The sequence below is a fragment of the Phaseolus vulgaris genome, chromosome 11 (genome assembly GCF_051622355.1).
Source record: "Phaseolus vulgaris cultivar YP4 chromosome 11, ASM5162235v1, whole genome shotgun sequence".
In the NCBI taxonomy this organism is placed as follows: Eukaryota; Viridiplantae; Streptophyta; class Magnoliopsida; order Fabales; family Fabaceae; genus Phaseolus; species Phaseolus vulgaris.
The window spans coordinates 5,874,974-5,900,700 of NC_143508.1; the positions used below are offsets into that span (position 1 = coordinate 5,874,974).

At 32.4% G+C, this 25,727-nt stretch overlaps 4 protein-coding genes across 5 annotated transcripts; 3 read left to right on the forward strand and 1 right to left on the reverse strand.

Annotated features, from left to right (window-relative positions):
• Window positions 1–4,086: 4,086 nt before the first annotated feature.
• LOC137826782 (Pathogenesis-related thaumatin superfamily protein) lies at window positions 4,087–5,073 on the forward strand. Its single transcript, XM_068632923.2, has one exon. It carries the CDS (start codon window positions 4,115–4,117, stop codon window positions 4,859–4,861), a length of 747 nt encoding a protein of 248 aa, XP_068489024.2. The 5' UTR covers window positions 4,087–4,114; the 3' UTR covers window positions 4,862–5,073.
• Window positions 5,074–10,468: 5,395 nt separating this feature from the next.
• On the forward strand, window positions 10,469–15,178 carry LOC137821320 (ubiquitin-conjugating enzyme E2 7). Its single transcript, XM_068625887.1, has 6 exons — window positions 10,469–10,887; window positions 11,003–11,105; window positions 11,532–11,629; window positions 11,709–11,809; window positions 13,284–13,361; window positions 14,815–15,178. Exons 1-6 carry the CDS (start codon window positions 10,845–10,847, stop codon window positions 14,890–14,892), a joined length of 501 nt encoding a protein of 166 aa, XP_068481988.1. The 5' UTR covers window positions 10,469–10,844; the 3' UTR covers window positions 14,893–15,178.
• A 1,107-nt stretch (window positions 15,179–16,285) lies between these two features.
• DSI-1VOC (dessication-induced 1VOC superfamily protein) lies at window positions 16,286–17,143 on the reverse strand. Its single transcript, XM_068627295.2, has 3 exons — window positions 16,892–17,143; window positions 16,648–16,810; window positions 16,286–16,557 (listed from the first exon to the last, which is right to left on the reverse strand). Exons 1-3 carry the CDS (start codon window positions 17,014–17,016, stop codon window positions 16,426–16,428), a joined length of 420 nt encoding a protein of 139 aa, XP_068483396.1. The 5' UTR covers window positions 17,017–17,143; the 3' UTR covers window positions 16,286–16,425.
• Window positions 17,144–18,590: 1,447 nt separating this feature from the next.
• On the forward strand, window positions 18,591–25,282 carry LOC137821395 (SEC14 cytosolic factor family protein / phosphoglyceride transfer family protein). Of its 2 annotated transcripts, none has more exons than XM_068626004.2 (7): window positions 18,591–18,916; window positions 20,158–20,542; window positions 21,072–21,220; window positions 23,112–23,207; window positions 23,877–24,133; window positions 24,237–24,457; window positions 24,705–25,282. In XM_068626004.2, exons 2-7 carry the CDS (start codon window positions 20,183–20,185, stop codon window positions 25,071–25,073), a joined length of 1,452 nt encoding a protein of 483 aa, XP_068482105.1. In that variant the 5' UTR covers window positions 18,591–18,916; window positions 20,158–20,182; the 3' UTR covers window positions 25,074–25,282. The 2 variants fall into 2 exon arrangements, 1 of the variants encoding a protein (XP_068482105.1); XR_016517148.1 differs by having other exon boundaries at window positions 18,603–18,916; window positions 23,848–24,133.
• Window positions 25,283–25,727: the final 445 nt, after the last annotated feature.

Consider the following 25,727-nt stretch of genomic DNA (forward strand, 5'->3'; position numbering starts at 1 on the left):
TTGGACAGTTTCCTGCTCATCTCTATCACTTATGTTATAAAAGAAAGTTTCATCGAAAACTACATTTCTTGATACAAAAATCTCTCTAGAGTTAATATCTAAAACAACATACCCCTTAGTACCTTGTTTGAAGCCAAGGAAAATGCACTTTCGTGCTCTAGGATCAAGCTTGTGTCTGTTTTGTTCAAGAGTAGAAGCAAAACATAAACACCCAAAAATTCTCATGTCAGAGATGTCAGGCATACATTCATACATTAGCTCATAAGGACATTTGTTTTGTATAACAGGAGATGGCAAACAATTTATCAAATGCACAGAATGTAAAACAGCATATGACCAAAAAACCTTAGGCAAGTTAGATTGAAACATAAGACAATGTGTGATATTTAGAATATGTTGATGCTTCCTTTCAACAGTGGAGTTTTGTTGTGGTGTTTCATTACAAGATGTTTGATGTAAAATACCATGTAAATCATAAAAATTCTTCCAGCAAAACTCCTTCCCATTATCAGTTCTAATAACCTTTATGCCTTTATTGAATTGATTCCTAACATACATGATAAAATTCTGCAAGAATTCCCTAGCTTCACTTTTGGTTTTCATTAAGTAAACCCATGTATATCTACTATCGTTAAAAAATATTTGTGTCCGTGAACAGAAGTAACACCGAAAGGGCCCCAAATATCCATATGAACTAGTTCAAAAGCATGCTTACTAAAAGTTTTACTAAGGGGAAAAGGCAGTTTATGTTGTTTAGCTAAATGACAAGGAACACAAACATTCATATTATCAAAATGCACATCAGAATATTTCTTAGCCAATTTATCCAACACTCTGTTTGAGGGATGACCCATTCTACAATGCCAAATGTCAAGTTTATTATCAGATTTGAAAACATTATTATTGTACATACTACAAATCAACCCATCTCCTTTTTCTGTTTGCAAATGGTAGAGTCCATTGTGTATTTCAGCTTGACCAATCATCTTCAAAGAATGCTTCTCCTGTATCTGACAAATATTATGATAAAAAACAAGTTGGCATCTCAAGGATGTTGTTAGCCGCTGAACAGAAATTATATTCAATGTAAATTCTGGAATGTACAAGACATTATGTAGAGTTATGTTCTTTGACAAAGTCACGGTACCAGCATACATAGCAGTAACAATATGATTATTGGGTAACTTAACTCTCACAGGTTTTATTTTGTAATAGCTTATAAAGAAAGAATTGGAGCATGACACATGATCAGTGGCTCCTGTATCAAGAATCCAATTACTTATACCTTCCTTACCTGAGTTGTTGCTCGTTTTTGAATATTCTCATATGGTGTTGTTATCGCTTTCTCTTTATTCCTGGAATTTTGAATCATATCCACAAGTTGTTGCAGCTGTTCTGTTCCAAAGCTTTTGACAATCTGTTCGTTAAGAGTTTCTTCATGGGTAGATTTTCCTTTTTCAGCTTCATTTTCTTCATCCTTCTCAAAAGCGTTCGCAACACTTCTTTGTTTTATCCATGGTGGGAAACCATGTTTGGAATAACACTCATCTGCGGTGTGGTTCGTCTTGTTGCAGAAGGAACATTGTTTTCCATAGTTTTTTCCTCTTCCTCTTCCATAGTTGCGCCACCCATGATTACTGTTGTTGGTTTTGTTGTTTGTTCTTTGTTGATTAGCGCTATTAATCAAGACCTTCGTGTCTATTCCCATGCTCTCATTCAAATGTCGTTCTTGTTGTAAAACTAAAGAAAAGACACAATTAATACTTGGTAGAGGTTCTGTTAGCAAGATTTGGGTTTTAACGGTGTTGTATGTTTCTCCCAATCCTTTCAAGAAGCACATCACCCGCTCAGAATCCTTATAATTTGCTATGGTTTTCATCATCCCGCAACCACACTTCGTCTTGCACACACAGGCTGACAAAGGGCGTAAAGAATCCAACTCCTCCCACAGAGTTTTGGAGTCAGTGTAATAATCTGTGATACTCCTTTCACCTTGCTTGATGGAATTAATCTCTTGTAATAGGTCTGAAACACGAAAATGGTTACTTTTCGCAAATCTTTCTCTAAGGTCTTCCCACAGTTCTTTTGCACTATCAATATACAAAGTGCTTTGAGCTATCTGTGTTGTTAGACTTCGCGTGATCCATGAGATCACCATAACGTTGCACCTCTCCCACGCTTCGTATTGACTGTCACTACTTGAAGGTTCTGGTATCTCCCCATTGACAAATTTGAACTTGTTCTTTGAAAGTAGGGCACGTTTCATTGCTCTACTCCAAGAATGGTAGTTAGATCCATCAAGATGCGGTGTGACTAAAACCATCGTTGGACTTTCTCCTGGATGAAGGTAGAATGCATTGTTTGGATCATTCTTGGCTTCTTGTGTCGCAGCCATGAGGAAGACGAAGCCAAGAAAGGGGAAAAGAAAACGAGGAGAGATTCGTAGGAGGAGAAAGAAAAATTGAGGCAGCGGAACAGAGCGGGTTATACCCGCTCTGATACCATCTTGAAGTTCTGCATCATTCTTGATCAAAAGTGGCAAGATGGAGAAGAAGAGAAGCGGTGCACAAAGACCAATTAGAATAGTGGAAAATCAAAATCTGATTTTATTAACCCTTCGCATGTGCTGATGCCATATTTTTTTATATTACAAAAGGGAAGGAAAAAAACTATAATGGGCTTTGGTAAACAAAAAACAACAAAGCCTAAACTAAGAAAAAAAACCAAAACCAAAAAAAAAAAAACCAAAACCAAAAAGACCAAAAATACTATTTAAACGTAGCTATATTATCATACATTCTTGTAATTCTTCCCAATTCAATAATAAAATATAAAAATTTATGATAATTAATTGTAGAGGTTATAAAATAATTAGACCAATGAGAAGCTATGTATATACCGCAAGCTTAAAAGATGAGAAACTGACATATTAAAATAAATAATTAGTTTTGGATTAAGTTAAAGGGAGATTTGTTCTTCTTTAACGAGTGGTGTCTCAAACTTTTGGTTTGTATGACGATGATTTTTTGATTTATCTTTTAACTCATATTTTTTGGGTTGAGTCGAAAGTGTTTTGTAATTCTAGGCGTCCGACAGTGTGAGTGTTGAGATGAAATGTCTTAGGTATTTTATGTTTGTATAAGAGTTTGACCACCCTGAAGTGATTTACATTTATTTATTTTTTATTACCGACAAAGAAAAAATAAATAAAAATACATAATATAAAATTTATATGTTAAACTTAACTTTTTTACACAGTTATAAAAAGATTTGCATTTTAATCAAGGTTTTTTTTTATTCATTCAGTTTTGACTGAAGACTATGGGAGTGTTGCTGGAAAGTTGGAGGCCCTCGGTTTTAGTTTCAACACCAGTTTGAATTCCCACTCTGATCAATCTTATCCCTGCTTTCCAACCATTTTTGAAAATTAATTTGAAAAAATTAATTAAAATGGAGAATAATAAATTTAAAATGTTTGTAAGAGGAACAAATTTACAAAAGGACGTAGGATGGAATAAAATTTGGTTGTGTGAATTAAAATATTTTAAGATTTTCTGACAGGTAATATTAATATGGTCATAAAATTATCATATGAGATATTATTTATTTTAGAATTTAGGAAATTCTACCAGGTTCTAATTAGGAAATTAATTTTTTATTTTTATGATATTAATATTTTAATGTCGAATTCGTTAAGATAATATCATATAATATTTTTATATTTAAAAATAAGAAAAAGAAAAATGTTTTCCAGTAAAAAATTGTTAAAAATTGAATTAAATTTTGGGAGTTTTTTTCTTTAATTTGTAGGAGAGGGAGGGAGGTAAATAAAATTTTCCACTTTCACTAGTACGGAGGAAAATTTCACAAAAATATTCACCCAAAAACCAAACCCTCCCCACTTTCCTGGTATATCAATTTTGCCCCTATTCTCCATCGTTCCAAATTCAAAATTCGAAACTTCAAAGGCACTCAAATGCAGAGGGAAAGGGCAATTCCGTCCCACAGACTAAAAATATAACCCTCTGTAACACACCCACCAACTCCCTTCATCTAAACACTCTATAAATAACTTCTTCTACATGCTTCCATTTTCATAGTTACTAATTAAATCATGGCTTCTTCATTGTTTCTATGCACATTCTTCATCCTCGCTGTCACCACCCTTACCTCACCCACAGCTGCACTTATCTTAACCCTTGTTAACAACTGCAACTACACCGTCTGGCCAGCCATTCAACCCAACGCCGGCCACCCAGTCCTCGCCGGCGGTGGCTTCACCCTCCACACCCTCACCCACCAATCCATCCCCGTCCCCGACGTCCACTGGTCGGGCCGGGTCTGGGCCCGTACCGGCTGCACCTACTCCGGCACCGCCTTTTCCTGCGCCAGCGGAGACTGCGGCGGCCGTCTCCAGTGCAACGGTGCTGGTGGCGCCGCCCCCGCCTCCTTGGCGCAGGTGGAGGCCCACCACGGCAACGGCGACTACGTCTCCTACAGCGTGAGCCTCGTGGACGGTTTTAACGTCCCCATGACCGTGACCCCGCACGAGGGCAAAGGCGTGTGCCCGGTGGTTGGTTGCCGCGCCGAGTTGCTGGCCACGTGTCCCTCCGTGCTGCAGCACCGTGTCCCCGCCGTTCACGGACCCGTCGTGGCGTGCAAGAGCGGGTGCGAGGCTTTTCACACCGACGAGCTCTGCTGTAGGAACCACTTCAACAGCCCCCACACGTGCCGTGAGTCCGTGTACTCCACCTTCTTCAAGCACGCGTGCCCCAACACGTTCACCTACGCGCACGACAACCCCTCTCTCATGCACCAGTGTTCCTCCCCGCATGAACTTAAGGTCATCTTTTGCCACTGAAAGTGACCAAAGTCTTTTGTTAAGGTTTGGGTCATTGTTTGGTGACTCGACCCTTGTCTCCTTCGTAACGAAAGTTGGCAAAATGAAATAAGAAAAAAAATATGCTTGTAATTTCTTCAATGTAGTTGCAGTGTTTTGTTAATCATTATCTTAAAAAGTTGTAACATTTATGTTGTGTGGTTAAAGACTAGAGCTTGAGCTTTGTTTGTGCATCTTTAAACTTCTCCTTGCTCTTGCTGTGGTAGACGCTACTGGTTTGATGATAGTGGTAAGAGTGTGATGATTGTACAATGTGAAAAGAAAGAGACCGATCCACGTAATTGGCCCATATCTCGAGATTTTGATTCTTTTTAATGGGAGAAAACAAAAGGTACCTGGTATAACACGTGATTTCGGTCCTTTTTTCTTTTACTTCTGACAAATCGAACTGGTTTTACCTTTACCACGTTTTGATTGTTATTTTCTGTGTTTTGGTTATTGTTTGCTGAAAACAAGTAGGTGATACACGTATGATTCGACGATAAGGAAAGGTGGGTAGAGTTTTGTTCTTTGGATAGAAGCACGGGGCGTGTCAGCAACATGATTAATTCATGATTTATTTTTCAGTTAGTTTTGAACTGATAAATTTAGTTGAAATATGAATTTGAACTGATTTGAATTACTGGTTTTATTTATATTAAAAGATGTCATTTGAAAGGGTTGGATTAAGTTACTTGGAAATTTGGAGTGTACTTTCCGATAAGTTTGAATTGTTTAATCCAATGCAGTGTTTCGTAATTGGTGAAATTTTGTAGTGTCACCAAATTTGGACCTACTGAATAATGATGTGTTTAGGAACTCTTTTTTTTTTTAATGTGCGTGTCAACTTTACCTAAAGCACAAATTCAATTCATTTAAAAAGTTGGGTTATAATTAATTTTTCTCACAGTAAATATCTTCATAATAAAATAGTGAAACTTGACTAGAAAGTTTAAACACGTGTCAGATTAGCTATTTACCACCTTTTATTGATTTCAATATTTCATGAAGCTAACTAGGCTAAAGAACAACTTCATACCATTTATAGAATGATATGATATTGTAAATCAATGATGCAGTTAATATTATTTATAGAAATTATTGAAAAAGTGAAATTACTCTTCAACAACATTATTTTAGCAAATTGGATCACCAACAGATGTCATCCATTTCATCACATGTAATAAAAAAAAATTCTGCATCAAAACAGAACAGCACTGAGGATTTTGTCTGGTCCTCAATATCTTTGATAGGTCAATTTTTTTGGTGTCGACTTGAGATACCTATTTGTTGATTTGTGTCGCTGGAGGTTTTTCACCAAAACTTGTTCAATTTTTTTATTTTCCCAAAATGATTTTTTTTCTCTCAAGATGGATAAATTGTCAATATGGAATATGAAATAAATAAAAATAACACGAATTTTAAAAAATAATAATAGATATATATATTAAATATATTTAAAAAGAACATTTTTTTATAAAAGTTTTCAATTTGATATCTCAGACACTTCAAACACCAATCATCATTTATTATTATATTAAAAAAATAAAAAAATAAACATCTCATCTGCTTTTTTTAATATTATAATATATTTTAATATATTTAAAAAATAAAATCGCATTTGCCAAATAAGATTTCATTGAAATCTGAAAATCTTATTTCACCTTTCTTATATTATAAAAAAATAATATATATTACGTTTTCTATATTATAATATACATTAATATATAAAATAATATATATATAATAAATAAAATTCGGTCTCATGTAAACTAATAATCTGATTTGAGTCTCATATGTTTTTGTTATGGATTTTGGTCATTTTTTTATATATTTTTTTTCCTTTTTAATAATATTTTTTTCTATGATAAATGATTGTTATTAGTTGAGATGTAATATGTCAAGTTATAATATATAATAATTTTAATATACTTTTTTATTGTTAAAATTAAAAAATAATATAAAATAATATGTTAATTATTTTAAAAAATTGATTAAAGTAGATTTAATTTATAATAAAAAAATAAGTTGGTAATATTTTATATTTAAAATCTTAAAAGTAAACAAGAAACTTTAATAGAAAAGATAAAATGAAGAATGTTAAACGAAAACTTAAACTTTAATTGTAACCATTTTTATTTTATTTTTGTCTCAATCAGGGAAACTTTTTCACTTTAAATATCTTCCAACACTTATAAAGAAGTTTTTTACAGTCAGCTCCCAAAATAAAAAAAAGTTTGGCCGCCACCATTATTCAAAATTAAACATATGTCCTGTTTTTTTTCTATAAATAAAATATTAAAATATTATATTATAATAAAATATTTTATTTAGGTGTAAAATAATATAGAGCACTGTTATGAGTGTTAGCGTGTCCTTATTTAGAAAGAAAAAAACTATTTTCTACACTATATTTTTACTTACATCTATTTAACAATTATATATAATATTAAAATATTAAATTAAGTTATTTATAATATTATTGTTGTCATGCTAGATATTGTCAACAGGACCTAAGGTTTGACTATGTAAATATATTGAGACTCTAAAGAATAACATTGGTTTATTATAAGAAAAAAAAAGTCATATTAATTAATTTTAATTTGAAGTTATAATAATTTTTTATAAAAATAATTGTATTAAAATTTAAATTGCTTAAACCAATATTAATATAATTTAAATATAATGCAGAAAAATAGTATTAAGAGTTTGTATTCTATTATCGTGGAGGTGGACAATTTGTTCTATTATGACATTCACTATTCATTCTTATAATAAAAGTATTTGATTGACTTATTTGGAAGTGATTTATCTATTTCCTTATATATGATTAATTATTGGTTTGTATGATTTCTTAGTGAAATTTGAGATAAAATTCGGTCTCACATAAATAAACTAATAATCTTAATTTCAAATCGGATGAAATTTAATTTCACACTCCTTCTAAATATTTTTTAAATTATCAATATAATTGAGATTTTTTTTTTCTTTAGTATGACTATTTACTTATAATTGAGATTAGGATAATTGAAATGTATTTTTAGTAATGAACAGTAATTACTTTGAAATGACAATAATATATTCGAAATATTAATACTAAAGAGACGTTATATTTTCTTGATTATATTTACGGAATAATAATTTTTTAATAAATGACTTTAGCAAAAGAGAGAACCGATTTCTACAATATGACAAATTTGTTTTCTCTATTATAAAAGTTTTCCAAACTCAAATCATTTATAAAACAAAATTATTAAAAATAAAAAATATTGAAATTTAAAAGATTTATTTATATATATTAAAGGATGAAAAGTAAAAAAAATTATCGTACTCGTCATAACTAAAAAAAAAAAAAGTCTTTCCCCAAAACAAAGTGATATTAGATAATTAGATTAATGAACTTAATATGAATATTGCTATTAAATTTTATATTAACATAACATCAAATACTAATTAATCGTGTTAAATTTATGTTATCTGGGTTGTTACCAAATTTATATTATGTTATCATATATTGAATGTGACCTTATCCATCTGAACCATATAATACATATTTGATAATTTAAAAAATATTAGATGTGAATAAACATCTTCTCATGTTGCAACATCATTCCATTCCCATTTGATAAAAACTCTTTTTGTTAGACACCAACCACATCAAGATAACATGCACATTGAAGGAAAGACTTATTGTGATTGTGACATATACTCTCATATGATTTAGTTATTTAGTTTATATACTTTTTAAAGGGTTCATGATTCTTATTGATTTTCTCTTTATGTGATAAAGAAGTTTAGGTTATTTTTACTATTTTTTTTTTTATCTTTTGTTATGAATGTTGGTTTCCCTTATTTAGCAATTTGCCTTCACTTCTTTACTGTAATACTTAAATCTTTACTTTCTTTAATAAATGTTTTTTATTTTTTTTTTAAAATACTTTCACTAATTTTTCTCTATTCTCTTATTATGAATTCATTATTCTTAAGAGTTTGTTTGTTAGTTTATGATTTTTAATATCACCAAACAAGTTCCTATTATAATTTAAAAGGTCTATACAAAGCATAGTGTTCATCTACATATTAGAAAATCATTTTATTAATGTTTTAAAACATAGATGAAGAATTTACCCATCTCTAATATTTATAATCGAGAAGTTTGTGATGCAAAGTTAATATAAAAATCTGTCTAAAAGGTTTTCTAAAAAAATTATTGTTCTACTAAACATGTTATTAATTAAATTTGTATCAATACAATTTAAATTTAAAAAAGGTATATATGTATGGAAAGAGTTAATTACCAGAAGGTGTGGCAGGGTTAATTATTTTAAGAACATATCAAAAGATTGATTTTGCCTTTCTGTTTGAATTTAATGTTCTTGTTTTTTTTTTATGTAACACATGACCTCAAAAATATCAAAATTGTTATAATTGCAGTAAGTCATTATTCACTTATTGTAACCAGTTTTGGAAAATCTAATTCTCACATTATAAAAAATGCAGAATTTAAATTGAAAAGTGATGAGATAGATAACTTTCTATAATTAAATAGTTAAGGTAGTGTATCCTGAAAAAATACTAGAAAAAGTGACATTTGACAAAACTTTTCTTTAAATGGGGATGAATTTGTACGTATTATAAACAAGACATGTATTATAGATTAGTGTGTGTCAAAAACATGATAGAAATTTAAATTAATCTTTGATAGACTTATTTTTAATTGTATACAAGTATTAAAAAATGTAAACATTTATTCCATAAAATAGATAGTAATTTCATTAAGGAATGACATGTTTTTATTACATTTAAGTGAGTAATATAATCCTAATGAATTAAAAAATATCAAATTGTTTACTTGTTTTATTTGATATTATATACAAAATATTTCTTTAATAATAACCTTAATAACTATCATTTCAAAATAATATATATATATATATATATATATATATATAATGTTTTTTTTATAGCTGAGTAACAATCCAACCGTAGCAAATTTAATTAAAACTTATAATTATGATAAAATTAAACCAGACTCAACCTAAAATAATCCGATCTAATAGGTGGTGAAGGGATTTATAAAATAAATCAAAATTCAATATAATTTAATGAAAATTATTAATTAATTAAATAGTAATAATATTTTATTAATTAAACGTGTATTTTTAAATATTTAAGTGTTCAATTATTAAAAAAAGAGTATATTATTTTAAAAATAATTCTAAAAATATAAAAAAAAGTTGTTTTTGAAATTATATAGTAGAGTTTTTTTTAAAAAACCTATCACTCCATTCCAATTCAATCCAACTAAAACTAAGTCAGATTAAGTTAAATCTAATAAAAAAAAAGCACAAACTCGATCCAATTGACTGTCTACTTTAACAATAGGTATTTTTGTTTAAATTATTTAAAATGTTATTTCACAAAAATAATAATATATTTTTCTAATATATAAAACAGAAAAAAAATCAGTTTTCTATTTTTTGTAACAAACATTTTCAGCCATCATTTCTTTTTTGGCACAAACATTTTGAGTTTTTTTTTATATTGTTTAGAAATGGTAGATTTTGCAACATAGCATTTTGCCTTGATGACACTCCAATCTTTTGTTGAATTAGAATAACTAAAGTAGAGAATTTCTGAGATCAATAAAATAAAATAGAATGTTTTGTTTCCCTCCCAGATTTGCTCCAAGGTAAAATGAGAAATGTGTCTTTCTCCATTTTTTTCTTTTGAACCAAAAAGATTGTAACAGTTGAAAGAGGCATTTGGGCCGGGTTGGGTTAAGCAAAGTATAGATGGGTGGTGGTGAGTTCTAATGATCGCAGGCAGTGTAATCCTGGAAAGACCTGAACCCCCATTCATTCATATTCATTCATAGTTATAAATAATTTCAAATCAATCAAGAGGTGTCGGTTTTGAAAAGATTACACAATCTTTTTCTCTTCTCTTCTTGCCTTCTCCTTCCATGGCATCTCAGGCCAGCCTTCTCCTTCAAAAGCAGCTCAAAGGTATATTTCTATCTCTCTCATGGTTTTCCATTTTTCTTTTGTGAATCCCCACGCAGTAATAGGGCCCTGTTTGGCGTGGATTCTCCGCGATGTTCTGATTGCCCTTTCCTCGCAGATCTTTGCAAAAACCCCGTCGACGGCTTCTCCGCCGGTTTGGTGGACGAAATCAACATTTTTGAATGGAGTGTCACCATAATTGGACCGCCAGATACTCTATAGTAAGCAATCTCCTTTTGATTTTTGTAGTATGCCTTTGCTCTTGAGACTCTCTCAAGCAATTGTTTATAGATTTTCTATTCCAAGTTTGGATATTTGGGTTCTGCTCTGTCTTTTCTTTGGGGTTTGGTTACTGGGCAGGTTTTTTTTTTTTTTCTCTGCCCGAAGATGGTTTTTTTAATTGTTTATTTGATTCGCACTTGGATTGTTTTGTTGATTTAATGACTTCGTTTCTTGTTCCTTGCCTACTCTAATTGCTGAAATTCATTGTGTTTTTTTTTAATTTTTAATTGCTATTTACTACTGGGATTTATCTTTTCATTGTACCTGCAAAATATTCTTTGATGTCATGGGTTTGCTTTCCCTTATTCAGTGTTGGAATTCTACTAACCTTTTTCCCTGTTGTCAATTGGTTGAATTTATTACAGCGAGGGGGGCTTTTTCAATGCTATTATGAGTTTTCCATCCAATTATCCAAATAGTCCACCTTCAGTGAAGTTCTCCTCAGAGATATGGCATCCCAATGGTGAGTTGAGTGCTTTAATTTTTTTTAAATATGTTATTTTACCTTGATACAAACTACATGAAAGCCTTTCAATTTGCAGTATATCCTGATGGTCGGGTTTGCATATCGATTCTTCATCCTCCTGGTGAGGATCCAAATGGTTATGAGCTTGCAAGTGAACGTTGGACACCTGTTCATACAGTATGTGAAAAATATAAATTACTTATCCTTTTTACATCAATGACTTGTTTTGGATATTGACGACTAAGAATCAACTCAGTGGTTAAATTAAAATTTGATACCCCTTATCTTGATTACATTCAAGTCCAGCATGCTCTTGTTTAATGATATAGTTAAAACTAAAACGTGTAAACACTTTCCAGATTGGAAAAACTGGTATGATGCAAATCAATTGTGTTGTTTTTCTCCTTGGGGTTTGCCGACGTTCATATTATTATGCTTATTGCTGGGGAGTTTGCATATCAATTTTGTATTGCGACATTGGCATTACGGGCTAAATCGCTGTTTAAGTAGTTGTCATAAAATGGAGCTCTCCATACGTCTTTCCTCCCCTCTCTTCACCTTCCTTCCCCATCGTGAAAAAAGAGAGGGAGATAATATTAATACCATCAATTGTCAAATAAAGTGCAACATGAAGATTCTGAAAGGATAATTTTTCTAAGCTTTCATTCCATAAATGGAGAATCTAGATGATAAAAGTTCCAATATAACATTCTTAATGTTGGGGATCAGTGTAGTATTAAGATTAATGGAGACACTAGGATTATTGTGTTAGTAGGAAGGAAGAGTGGTAATAGAACATTATAGTCATAAGGACTTATTAATAGAAGGTTCTTGACTTCTTCAATAATGCAAAATCCATTTGAAGCAACCTTTTTGGTTTGAAGCAAACAACTACCATGAAATATTTTAAGTAGAAGTTTGAGTTTTATGTGGGACCATTGAGAGGTATTGATCTAGTACAATAGCTCATGGGCATTTTCTTAATGTGCCGAGGGAGGAAGTGAAGGAAAAAATGGAGTTGCATTTGGCAAGGGATTTCGGAGAAATGATGAACTCCACCTGGATGATTGAGGGAGAAGAATCCAGAACTTACAAATGAAGGATCGAGTCCTACATTTGGAAGTGGAAATACTAGCATAAATTTCCATCTTCTAGACCAATCTCACCTTGGTGGAGGAGCTTATTGAGGCTTTTCAACTTTTCTCATCACTATTGCTATGGTGAGAACAATAGTTGGGTAAGCATTGGGTTGAAACGTATGGGTGGTGAAATCGTATTAACAGTTTGGAAACCACAGTGAAGCCATGCACAAACTCTTGTGTTTGGAGTTGCATCTTTCATGTTTATCATTAGTCTCTGCTGAATATTAGAGTATTCAAAGTTTGGGATTGCTTGAATAACTATGAAGTGAAAGACCAAGATTGAGTCAAGAGCTTTTCAGCTAAAAATGTATCAAACGAAATAACTAAATGTTTGTACATATGTCAAATATTAAATGTGTCAGAACTTATTCATAACTTTGTTGGATGTCCATTCAAAATGGTATTGCATTTTGTTGACCATTAGCAAATTTATGTACTTGTCACTCGTGAAGTTTTAAGTTTTTTTAAATCAAATGTATTAATATTTCAATATATTTGTTATCTTGCAGGTAGAGAGTATAGTGTTGAGTATCATATCAATGCTTTCCAGCCCTAATGATGAATCTCCTGCAAATGTTGAAGCTGCAGTAAGTTTGACCACCGTTTCTTATTTACTAGATTGTTTTACTGTAACCTACTCGTCTTTTCCCATCATATGGTACTTATTTGTATCCTAGTAAAGAAAATGTTAGTATGAATTTCATTAGATGCTGCCGAAGCACAGTTAACTGGTAAATTGCCTTTTATAGTTAGTTATTTCCATATTATTATGGACTGTAAACCAATTGCCTTAGTTTACTTCTGATCCTGTATATGCTATAATTATTTGAGTAGGTATTGATTGAAGCGTCTTTGATAAATGTTCTCCTAGATACTTGAGCTTGATTGCTAGTTGGTGTAAGTGATGAGATACCGAGTTAGAAATTGAATAGGATATAGTCCTCCAATTATTAAGCAGAAATGACCTAAAGAAAGAGTTTTCTTCTCTAAGTATGAACAACTTCCACAAGTTACTAAATAACAGCCACCAAGTCTTGTATTTGTCTACCTCAAGAAATAGGGTTAACAACCACAGGATCAACTCTCCTAATTGGGATTGCTATCTGTCTTCTAAGCACATTTTCAGATGGTCTAGGTGAGATTCTTCCATATTTTCTTCAATAGATGTGGTATTCTAACTACCCCCCAAGGCATTATAGTAATGTCTATCTGTCCAAAAGCAACATTCTCATCTTTGTTACATTGAGTTTATTCTCTTGTTGACTTTCACCCAACATTGTAAACGTTTAAGCTGAAGCAGCACTTTTTTAGTCACATAAAACACTTAGGTTTTTCATCCATCTTCATCTCCATTGTTTTGTATAATTGACCCGAGATATTTAAACTATGTACCTTGTGACAAGGGGGGATCTCCAATTTCCAGTAGTTAATAAGTACAGTGGCCACATGTTAAGATTGAATGTGTGGAAGTCATCCCTCTAATTGTTCTGATCTGAGAAAAATTCTGAACTGTTTTGTATTGTATGATTGATGGACTAAGATATTTAAACTATGTAACTCGTGACAAGGCATGGTCTCCATTTTCTTATTAAGTACAATGGCTAAATATGAAGGTTTAATAGGTTAGTTATCCCTCTGGTCCAAGCAAAATCCTTAATCTTGATGTTCAGACCTGTGAAGCTCAGAAGCCAATAAAATCTGAGTGTTTCTCATAGTTTAGTATGCAATTGTTATGTTTTCCACATTAATAATTGGGATATCAATTTCAATCATTTTCCATATTTGGTTTTGTATTTACCCTGTTATGATGGTTTTCGTGATATCTTTTTTTTACTATAAAAGCTAGCATGTATTTCTGCACTATTCTTAGTCGTTTTTGTTCTGGGAATTTCACATTACCATTGCCAATATGTTTTCTGGTAGAAATGCTTTGCGTGGGGCAACCAAATTCTTTATTTGTGGTGTTTTTTTCCTGTCATCTTGATATATAGTGTGGATTTCTGTTGAGTTTGTTCTGATCTGTATGATATGGTATTGCAGAAGGAGTGGAGAGATAGGAGAGATGATTTCAAGAAAAAGGTGAGCCGATGTGTAAGGAAGTCACAAGAAATGTTGTGATTTGTTGGCGACCCTTCATACTGGTTTTGTGAACTGGAGGACATATAATGTGTAATGGATTGGTTCACCTGTTACTGTTGCTGCGTATAAGAATGGCATTGGAACTTGTCCATATTCCTCCTTTCTTCAGTCCCATGTTCTGTGCATGGCCATTTGTCATAACTTGGAAAACAAACTGTATTCTAAGTGCTCTGGCCGGTCTTTTGACTTCTTTATTGAAAATTTACTTTGTTCATTTGCAGAAGTTTATATTTGGATTTCAAATCTAAAAGGGGTTTATATTTCAGTTTAGGTTCTGCTTCTCCCTATTGTGATTGTTGATTTTGCACTGGCCAGTACTTGGCTCTTAAGAAGTTCAGTTCTGATTGGTTGAATTTGGTTGATTGATAATACATGAATAGCGAAGAAAGTGCTCTTAATGGTGAACATTCTCCCGATTTGTTCTTGGGTAATCCTAAACTAGGAATACGTAATTTTATAACCTCACTATGATTTATCTAGATATTGACCAAAAGAAAAGGTATGGTTCATCAAGACAATTTATACCTACTTCCCGTCTATAGTTTAAGGGTCTAGTGAGTACAAAATGGTAACATTTCAGCGGGAGACGGGGATTTAGTGCTACATTTTGGAATCACTAATCACTGCTCAGTTAGCGAAACATCTGTGTTCGAACGTCGTGTACAGATGGAGTTGTATCTGAAGCATATTCTTGTTACAGGAACTATGGTTTTTATAAATCAATCTAATAACTCATGCAGGATATCTTTAGGTGCAATTGAAGTGAGTGTATAACATAGTTTATATCTGAAATTAGTATCATGGGCTGACTTCTTTAAATTACTCTTTAATGTTGACCATTACCTTTTATATACACCCCAAATTATGGACCCTAAATCATTAGCATTTTCTAGTAATTCAAGAATACTCCCAGTAGGTGTCAAATCACACAATAGCAACACAGAATACTCGAGACCTTCCCTTCGAGCGAGGGAGGTATTATTAGCTTTTTCAAATCAAGTTTTGGGCTTTAGGGGGTTTAGGTAGAGAACCAACCCAAACGGATGTTAAGAAAAACATTAATAAACATTTGTAGTACATTTAACAATGTTGCATATTAAATGTTATAAAATGTCTTACATATTGTCATATGATACGCTGGATCAAATTAATTGGTGTAAATTTGAAGGTTGAAATTGATGAAAATTCATGAACATATATGCAGATACGCTAAGAATAGAAAATGTCATTTGTACTTCCCTTCATTTTCTTTAATTTATTTCCATCGTTTCATCTCTTCTCCATCTTTTGTAAAAAAAATCTATTATCATGTTCAAAATCATATGAATAAAATTTCTGTGAGTTGAACCATTTACAAGGAAGAGTCTGCAAGTGAGAAAAAACCATTTATTGCATGGTTTAGTTGATAGCAATTTTATTCTTTAGTGACCGTAAATACACATATATATAACTAAATTAACGTAAAAGGCATAATATTTCGCAGTTTCTTCTACATAAACAAAGGGAGAAGACTTATTTGGGTGGTTTCACATGGCTTCCCATTCTAACGACGTTGCCGTCAATATCTCTGACGTACCCAACCTTCTGCCCCCACTCCTTTCCCTCAGGCTCCCTCACAGCCACCGCTCCATTCTCCACCGCACGCTGATCCATTCAATCCAAAAATCAATCAACACAAACACATATCATATTAATTTCATATAATGTGTATGGATTAACAAATAATTATGTTACCTTATAAGCAGCATCAACGTCGGAGTAAACAAAACAAACCTCCATGGGTGGCCTTTCTCCACCAGATCCAGAGTTGTGCACCGCACCGGTCAGATTATCGGTCTCGTGCTGGTGAATCGGAGTGAAAGCGATAGTTGTGTTCCCCGTTTCCAACTCTCCCCATCTAAATTCAAATTAATTAAATAAACTCTGCCTCAAATTCGTAATTTAACTCTGCATACGAAGACAATCACAAATATTTAACCTGTGAGACTCGTCTAAGCGACGAACGTCATAGCCGAAGGCTTTGCCATAGAAAGCCACCGAGGCGGCTACGTCTTTCACGTAAACCACCACGTACCCAAAAACCGGTTTCTGATTCGTCGCCATTGTTACTATTTGATGTGATCGAACTCTGTTCAATTTCCCACCCTCGCTCTCGTAGTTTTATTCTCCCAATCTCGTGACTCAATTTTCATGTACGTGGCAATTCATACGAGACCTGCACGTGGAGTTCATGCGCGTTGTCACGTTACACTGAAATTTATTGAAGAACATAAAATTTGTAGATCAGTAGGTAACTTAGCTGAGTTTTTAGTGGAATGGTGAGTCACTTAAACCAGTATAAATGGATTATGCTCCGCCAGAATTCTGAATCAACTGCTATTTTGGAATTGATTAATGATCTGTGGATAGCAAAAACTAGTTCACATATGACAAGAAAATTATAATTTTTTATGATTGATTTTGAGTGTGGTGTGTTTTTGTAACATAATTATTATAAAAATATTAAATTTAATATTGATTTAAAATTTTGTGAAATGCTTCGGTGCAATACTAAATTACATCTATATATGCTATTATAAATATATAATAAGTAATTTTACACAATACAAATATTTGCTTTTTTATCAATACTTTTTTAATTGAAATGGTGGTTGGAACCAAAAAATTATTTAGATTATTTTTCTCATTTCTTAGTCAGATAGTCAGATTATATTTAAGCTTCTCTCATTCTCACAAGTTTCTTACTTCTTCTTATTCGTTTCACTTCTTCTGAGAATTTCTTACTTCTCCTTATTCGTTTCACCTCTTGATCTTTTCGAAGTTTAAATTCAAATAGTACTTACGGAAGACACTTCGACGCTCAAGTCAATAAAGGTATTCAATGCTCGGTTGTCAGAACATTATGTATGATGACGTACTTGAATTTTGGGATGTGTGATATTTATATTATTTTAATGAATCTTTCTTATTGGGTCAAATTAAGGAACTTGACCATGTTTAGGGATACATTATCTAACTTTTGATCATTAATTAACTTCACTGACTCTACTTAAATGTAATTGGATTGATATAAACCATAATATCAGTCGGACTAATAATAGAAACCGAGACCAATGATAGGAACCGAAACATCTCATCAGTCCCTACAAAAATCCTACAAAAATACCTTGCTTAATTTAATGTATTTTTATATATATTTTAGATGTTTATATTAATGGCTAAGGGGATATTGCAAATTAATAAGAAATAAAAAACTATAAAATAATTAAAGTTGTTAGCCACATTTTTTTTATTGTTTTAACTACATTTACGATGCGTGCTGTAAAAAGACCTATATTTACATGCAATTTAAAGGCATTTTAGAGTTTCATTTAGTTTAACATCAAAATCAATTTTACACATTATAGTAACTGTTTTAACATTAATTTATGATTCAATTATTTAAATACATATTTAATCACTATAAAAATGATTTCATTAAATAAACATAAAATATTAAATCAAGTATACCTATTATAATTAATTTGATCTGATCATTTCTTAAAACAACTAATAAATATATTATAATTTAAATAATTTCACTCTAATATTTTTTATTGCACTTAAACAGTAATTATGCAAAATTAAACGATCATGTGATTCACGTCATCAATTATTGATTAATTTAAGTCAAACACAAAAGAGAATCTGCGTTTGGCTTGTCTGATGTCCAAAGATGAAGATCGTCGAGTAACAGATGGACAGACAGTGACGTCTAATTGAACTCATCTCCACCGTCCACGTAGCCACCCAACGTCTGAGAATCAGATTCAGTTGCGCTCCCTCTCCCAAACCAACGATCTTCCACTGCGATGAAAGCAACTCGGAAAGTTAATTAACGAAGAATCATTCGGTGGAAATCGGCGACGAAAGAAGATCAACAACCTTACACCTTCAAAACTCATCACATTACTTTCACTGTATTCCTAATCTCCCAACCTACACATTTACACGTTTCTTTCAGGTGAATCTTCATCACTTTCGGATCGAATTAGCAATTATTCCTGCTTCTATTGCTTCTGTCATATCCTTTGCCTCGATTATTTCTAGCGTCGTTATATATTCACGCATCGTGTTGTTTCTAATTTTAATTTCATACTGTAGTGTTTTTTAAGTTCGCTAATTACAACGCAAATCCGCATTATTTCAATTGAGGCTACTCGTTTTGTCTTTCATGTTTCACGTTTGATATTTTGATTTAAAAAGTTTTGAAGAGTTACTTTGGTGTATTGAATTTGTTAGGAAAATCAGAACTAATTCTCCTTTGTGTAGATACAAAATAGTTACTTGTGTAAGCAGATAATAGAAAATAGAGCAAAATAGAATAATGACATGTTTAAGGTGCGAAAATCTTCTCACTTAAGAAATAAAAACCCACGGGACTTAATCCAGAAAATGCCTACATCATGAAAGTATGATTACAATATTTGTTTCTCACACTCTATGAGTATAATACTCAATCTCACTCAACTAGGATGAAATACAATGCTTCTCTAGCATTTATCATCTTACTAGGATCAAGATATCTTGAAAACACTATCTTCAACTTTCTAGGTTGAATTTCAAAGTTTTCAAGAGAGATACAATTCCAAGACTTTGGAATGTCCATTACTGAATATATTCTGTCCATCATTGAATATATTCAATGGATCAATTACCAATATTCATTAGTCATAGTCTCCCACTAAATTAAGAAGGGATTCCCAACAGGATTTGGGGTAAGTTTCATTGCGGCTATGTAGATGTAGGCTTGCAGCTTGTAAAAAAAAATGTGCAATAATTTCGTGTTCTCTTTTACTATCTAGTGATGAGGATATTGGAACTGGAATGTTCTAGTGTGACAGGTAGATTTCACTCTGAAGATATTTTATCTGATATTAAGCAAAATGTCCTCAAAATGGAATCTATAGGCACTTGTACAATATATAAAGTTTTCTATAAATATTTATAAGTAAGGAAAGTGACAAGGAAAACAAGAATTAATCCTCTCTGTAGAATATAAACTGGTGCATTTAAATTCTATATAGGGTGCAGAGGATCATAGAGATAACTAAGATACGGAATTTGGTTTTATTTTGTAGAGAAATTTAATGTGTTTATCTTTTTATTTTCTTCTTTTACAAGTGTTTTAAAGGAGTTTATCCAAACAAAACGTAATTGTTGCATCTAAAACTGAAGATACTTTTATGTTCTGCTGTGTGCTAGGGAAACTGACATGCCTTAAGTTTACATGGGAGATAGAGTGGATAATTCTACCTCGAGCATGGGAACTAATTCTAAGGAAAGCAGTGTTATCACTGGGAAAAATACATACAAAAACCTTCTGGTTGCATCACGGCCTAAAGGCTTTGCACAGAGAAACTATGAACAACTTGTGTCATTAACCCATGGTGACTTTGGAAGCAGTGTTGTGGGTCGTGCCACTTTTTTTTTACTCAAAGTTGCTGCATTAGAGACCGTGAGGAGGTTCTCCAAGAGTAAATGCCCGTGTGTATGGCGAGGCCTGCAGGGTCTACAAATCCTTGTCTATCCACCTTTCAAATGGATTCAGAGGTGGGCACCCTTCAGGGGTTTGGTGAAGAGCATGCAGGTTTGTGATTACTAATTTCTGAAGGGTTCATAAAAGTTATATTTGAATGTAATTTTAAAGCATTGGAATATGATAGTTCAGAAAAATCATTACTGTAAATGTGAATTAGCTTGGATCATCGTTTTTAAGTTTTAGAAATTGGTTCATATGATCTGTATTTGTATGATTCTAGGAGATATTTTTTTGGGATTTGAGAATACATTTTATTAGTGGCTTCAATGTAACATGTTCATTAGGAAAGTTTCTCAAAGATAATTTTTTTCCTCCTATTTTTGTTTTATATAAAAAAAAAAGGATTGGTATTGCCGCTATAGAGACTATGCATATGGATTTTCTAAGAGCTTCATGCTTTTAGTATTGTGTCACCGTTAGCAATTATAAGATGTAATGTTTGATATTTCCCTAGGCCACCTTTACTATTAAGATAAAGGAGGACCAAATTAAGGAGTTTTCTCTTTCTGTTTTTTTTTTTTTACCAGGTTTAGCTATATTTAAGAAACAGATAGCTACTAAATTTCTCTATTACCAGGTACTTTCAAGACCACTTTTAGTGCTTTCGATTGCAACAGTCTTTACTGATCAACCACAATGTAGTGATGGAACATCCGACTGTGTTTCTGATCCTGATTCTGAAGTATCTGCCGAACAATCTCCTGCACAGCCTATCTTGAATACAAGGTATATGATTAGAAGCTTCATGATGCGAAGCTAGCATCTGAGTTATCACTGACCTTTCTGTTCATAATGCTATAGTAGAGGGTTATTTCTTGTAATGCAGAATTCTCTGACATTAATCTGCTTAAAAGATGATAAAGTTGCAGATATAAATTTAGCTTCACAAATAACTGATAAACAGCAACTAAAGAAAGCGTTGGAGCTATCCTACATTGACTAGATTTGTAATGCCATTCAGAATAGTTTTGTTAATGGTAATAGAATTAGTGACCAGTGGTCATCATTATATTTGCCAGGTTTCATTTAGGTTCCTGATTTTTTAGTTGATTCATTGTAATCCATGCTTCTGAAAGTTATTTGTGGTGATGCGGAAACATTATTCTACAGTTCATAAAATGATTGTTTTAGTGTGAGGTACTAGTGTAGTAGTATGTGAATACAATAACCCATCAGTAAAACTGTTTAAAATGGAAGTTTAATTACGATTCGACAACACTGTTACAACTTCTACAACTTAGAAAATTTTTTTAGCAGATTTTTGTTTCAAACTTGGTGCAGTTTGCAGGATTAATAGTCTAACAATACCTTCTTATTCTATGGGTCTTTTGAGTAAATTTCTTCGTAAGAACTTCTAAAATAGAAAAATATGAAGGAAAAATGAAATTAGTTTTTCCATGAACTAATATTAACATAGGCGCTAATGTGTAGAAGTTTTCTCATGTTAGTTTCTTTAAAAGATGATTTTTAACTCATACATAAGTTAATTTTAGCTTGTGGGGATATTTATTTCATTTTTTCTTGTTATCTTTTTCTAAAAGTGTTTATGGGAACATTTATCCAAGTAGACCCTGTATTTCATTTGGAAAACCAAAGACACGTTTACTTCGTATTAATTCGTGTTTTTATTTTCCATTCTCTTTTAATTTACAAATTTGCCACTTTGTTTTCAAGACATTTCCTGTTTGCAAAGATTTATACAGAAACACTGAAACCAGTTTTATTTATTTATTTTTCTGTTTCCTATACGAATCTTGCAAATTTTTTCCTACCCAGAATTTTCAAAGATAACTTGAACATAAAAACCATGCAGTCTGATTTAGTTGTCGCTTTGCTTTGGACAACTCTGGTTAGACAAAATTGTGTGCACACAACCACAAAGTCGTAGACCTTATAAAATAAGAAATTAGTTTTATCGTTGTTATTTACATATGATGTTTGGGGCTACTCCTTGAAAGTGTTTCCTAAAGTTTGTTGCATTAAAATTATGTGTGCGTATCTTGTATTACTCTTGTTTCAACATGAATGACTTGCTAAGTTCACTGCACTGTGGTTCTACTAATATACAGGGGATGTGACTAGTATGAGAACTGTTTTTATGAGAGTGAGGAGAAAAAATATTAACCTTACAACTATACATAGATGGTAACGGTTAAAGGTTACTTAAAGTCATATAGCTACTTAAAAAAATTTATGTGGCTTTTTAGCTTAATCTTTACTTTCCTTATACATCTAATGAACAATATTTTCCCCTCACTCATAAAATTATGCCTCTCATTTGTTATTTCTCTGTGGCTTTTTATGATCAAATAAAAAGTTTTGGCTGAGAGGCCTCTGATATATTTCTCAGAAAGTAATGTAGGATATTGATGTTATTGAGCCAAACATGTGAAGGACTGTCCCCAAATCAGCTCTTTCAATGTTTCACACGCCATACATATGAATCTCCTACACAATTACTATGTTCTGTTACTAAGTCTTGAGGTGAATAAAATGCTTCTTATGCCCTGCGTGTTTTTCATGATAAATATGAAATTATTATATGGAGCTTTCCATGTCTATAATTCTCCTGTGCAAGTTTCTTTAGTGTTACAAATATTTTTCTTTCCTTTTGCAGTCATTGTGAGATAGATCCTGAAGTTTTAGAATATGAAAACTGGTTGACTCTACTTAATCAAGAGCTGCAAAATCAAGGGATTAGTTTGCCGGAAAGGTATAGATGGTTTCTGTTATGTACTTAAATACACCATTCCAATAAAAAACACTTAAATATGATTCTCACAGAATTCTATTTCAAAACAAGGCTATTTGATGTTCCTACAATGACAGTTATTTTGAAATTTACCTTTTTTCAAAAAGAAAGTTGCACGAGATAAATAATTTATCAGCAATTCAACAATTGTGTTTTGTTTCTTTTCACTAAACTAAACATATATGAAATAATAGGAGTGCTACCTGTACACTCTACTATTGATTAATATTTTTTGAAAACTGAAAAAAAATGAGAGATTTATTAAGATGTGTAATCAACAAAAGATTGTGATTAAAAACAGTGTGTTAGAGAGCATGTTCCTATCATTCCTTTTTTAAATAATCATTAGTAATTGAATAACATTCAATATAATAGCTTTGGATATGCGTGTGCACCAACTTCTTAATTTTATAGTTATTCAATAATTAATAGATCCAGTCATTAACAATGATTGTTAAATTTAGGCCAATTGTTTATGTATTCTCATTCTGATCTTGTATTGTTGTATTTTTTGGGTCAAGTTCTGAAGTTGTGGCCAGCGCAGCCTTATTAGATAGCAATAGCACATTTACTTGCATATTCTTGGTTTCTCCTGTTGCAGCGGACCATGATTTAGTAGTGTTTATGCAGAATCAATGATGATGAGCTCCACAGATTTTACGCAGCTTCTAATAATGACTTTTCATGCTTCCTTACCTCAATCAAGAAGACAATACGGTGGCGGGAGAGTTACCGATTTCTTTCAGGAGAAGAGCTGGAAATGTGGTCAAATATGGTGTTCTGGCATGGATTTGATGTTTTGAACAGACCTTGCCTCATTGTAAGGCTTGGGATAGCTTGTCGCTCTTTGGCGTCTGAAGATAGACTTCAGTTTGCTCAGGCAGTTAGTATGTTTCTCTTTTTGAACATGTTGCATTTCTCTTGTTATATTTGCTCTATTGGTTTCATGCTTTAGGTTTATTTATCTTAAAATCAGTGGCTGTACTTCAGTATCACAGGTAGAATACGGAGTCTTGCACTTGGTAGATGCAGACAACCCTCAAATTGCAGTATTGGTGGACTGTGAAGGGTTATCTCCATTGAGAATTCCCATGAAAGTGATGAGATCTTGTTCCTCCCTTCTGCAAGATTACTTTCCTAATCGACTTGGTTGTTTGTTTGTCATCCGACTGCCAGCAATTGTTCGTGTTATTGCCCAGACTTTTATTCAGGTAAACTTTCCTTTCCATTTATTTTTTAGGCTAAAATAGCAAAGAAAGTAGCAATAGGGAAGGTAGTCATGAAGTTGATGCTCATGTAGTGTATGCAGGCATCGCTTGTTCGACTAAATGCAATTTCATTTATCCTTAGAGCCTCTCAAATCTAGATATAGATTCTCAATTTCTTGTTTCTTAGAAAAAATACCGTTGTAAATTTTTTGCTTTATTTAAATGAACTAATTTATGACTTCGAATCTAGGTTTTAAAGCCAGCTACTAAGAAGAAGTTGAAATTAGGGGGAGAGATGTTTCGGAAAGCACTTTTTGACAATTTTCCGACACCACCATCATATCTTGGAGGAAGATGCACTTGCATGAGATGTTCTAAAATTGGCAACTGGGGTATGCTGCAACCTCATTCAACTGGGACAAGCAGAATTGATAGGGAGCAGGAGATCAGTGACAATGGGGGTTTTCCATCACCGCCGTCTAATGAGTTAGATGACCGCCAAGTCAGCAATTCTGACCAGCTGTTGAAAAAGGCTGTCATAAGTTTTCTAGTATTTTGGGTTTTCATAGCTCTTGGTGCTGGAATTTACGATCCTAGTAGTCGTCATTTAGCCCCATAACCCAAGATTGGCCAAATTAGTTTTGTGTCTCTAGTTGAATAAAATTTTAGAGGACACCTCTAGTTTGAAATTTGGAGCTGGCATTTATCCAAAGCTCCGAACAGTAAAGGTGAACTGTTTCAGGTTCTTTAGACAATGCAGTTATGCCTTGAACAACTACATTGTAAAATCCTTTTTTTAGTTTTATAGACTTTGTTTGATCCTCTCAATGCAGTTAGTGATGAATGCAGGTGGGGGATCTTGACAGCAGCACTCACATCAAAATAAATTTAGACACAACTATAAAAGCTTCTGAGAGATTTTTATATTTTTAGGAGAAAAACTTTGAAAAACAATTGTAGCTTGGATATGAATTAGGACTGGCAAATTAGAGAGACATGAAGAAGAGAAGAGAAATTAATTATGCCTCTCAATGTTTAAAGCTTATCAAATGGTTGCAAAAGGTAAAAAAGACATACTTCGAAGAAAAGATTAAGAAGAGCAGCCATTTTTTTTGCAAGCGTTGAAACTGTTAAATTTTCTCTACGCCTTAAAGTTTTGTAAAAGCACTGATTGTGTTCATTCCAACAAATTATTAGAGAGTTTAAACATTGTATAAGTTGAAAGATGTTACTCTTTCTAATAAGCATAATTGTGATTTTTGATCACTTAAAC

Bases quoted from the DNA above. Each gene is read 5' to 3' on its own strand.
- DSI-1VOC (XM_068627295.2), bottom strand. From the start codon at position 17,016: ATGGCGACGAATCAGAAACCGGTTTTTGGGTACGTGGTGGTTTACGTG. The intron at 16,811-16,891 runs GTTAAATATTTG...ATTTGAATTTAG, and splicing joins CGCTTAGACGAGTCTCACAG to ATGGGGAGAGTTGGAAACGG. The intron at 16,558-16,647 runs GTAACATAATTA...TGAATGGATCAG, and splicing joins ACGTTGATGCTGCTTATAAG to CGTGCGGTGGAGAATGGAGC.
- LOC137821320 (XM_068625887.1), top strand. From the start codon at position 10,845: ATGGCATCTCAGGCCAGCCTTCTCCTTCAAAAGCAGCTCAAAG. The intron at 11,106-11,531 runs GTAAGCAATCTC...AATTTATTACAG, and splicing joins GGACCGCCAGATACTCTATA to CGAGGGGGGCTTTTTCAATG. The intron at 13,362-14,814 runs GTAAGTTTGACC...ATGGTATTGCAG, and splicing joins CTGCAAATGTTGAAGCTGCA to AAGGAGTGGAGAGATAGGAG.
- LOC137826782 (XM_068632923.2), top strand. From the start codon at position 4,115: ATGGCTTCTTCATTGTTTCTATGCACATTCTTCATCCTCGCTGTCACC.
- LOC137821395 (XM_068626004.2), top strand. From the start codon at position 20,183: ATGGGAGATAGAGTGGATAATTCTACCTCGAGCATGGGAACTAATTCT. The intron at 23,208-23,876 runs GTATAGATGGTT...GTGTTTATGCAG, and splicing joins GGGATTAGTTTGCCGGAAAG to AATCAATGATGATGAGCTCC. The intron at 24,134-24,236 runs GTATGTTTCTCT...GCTGTACTTCAG, and splicing joins TCAGTTTGCTCAGGCAGTTA to TATCACAGGTAGAATACGGA.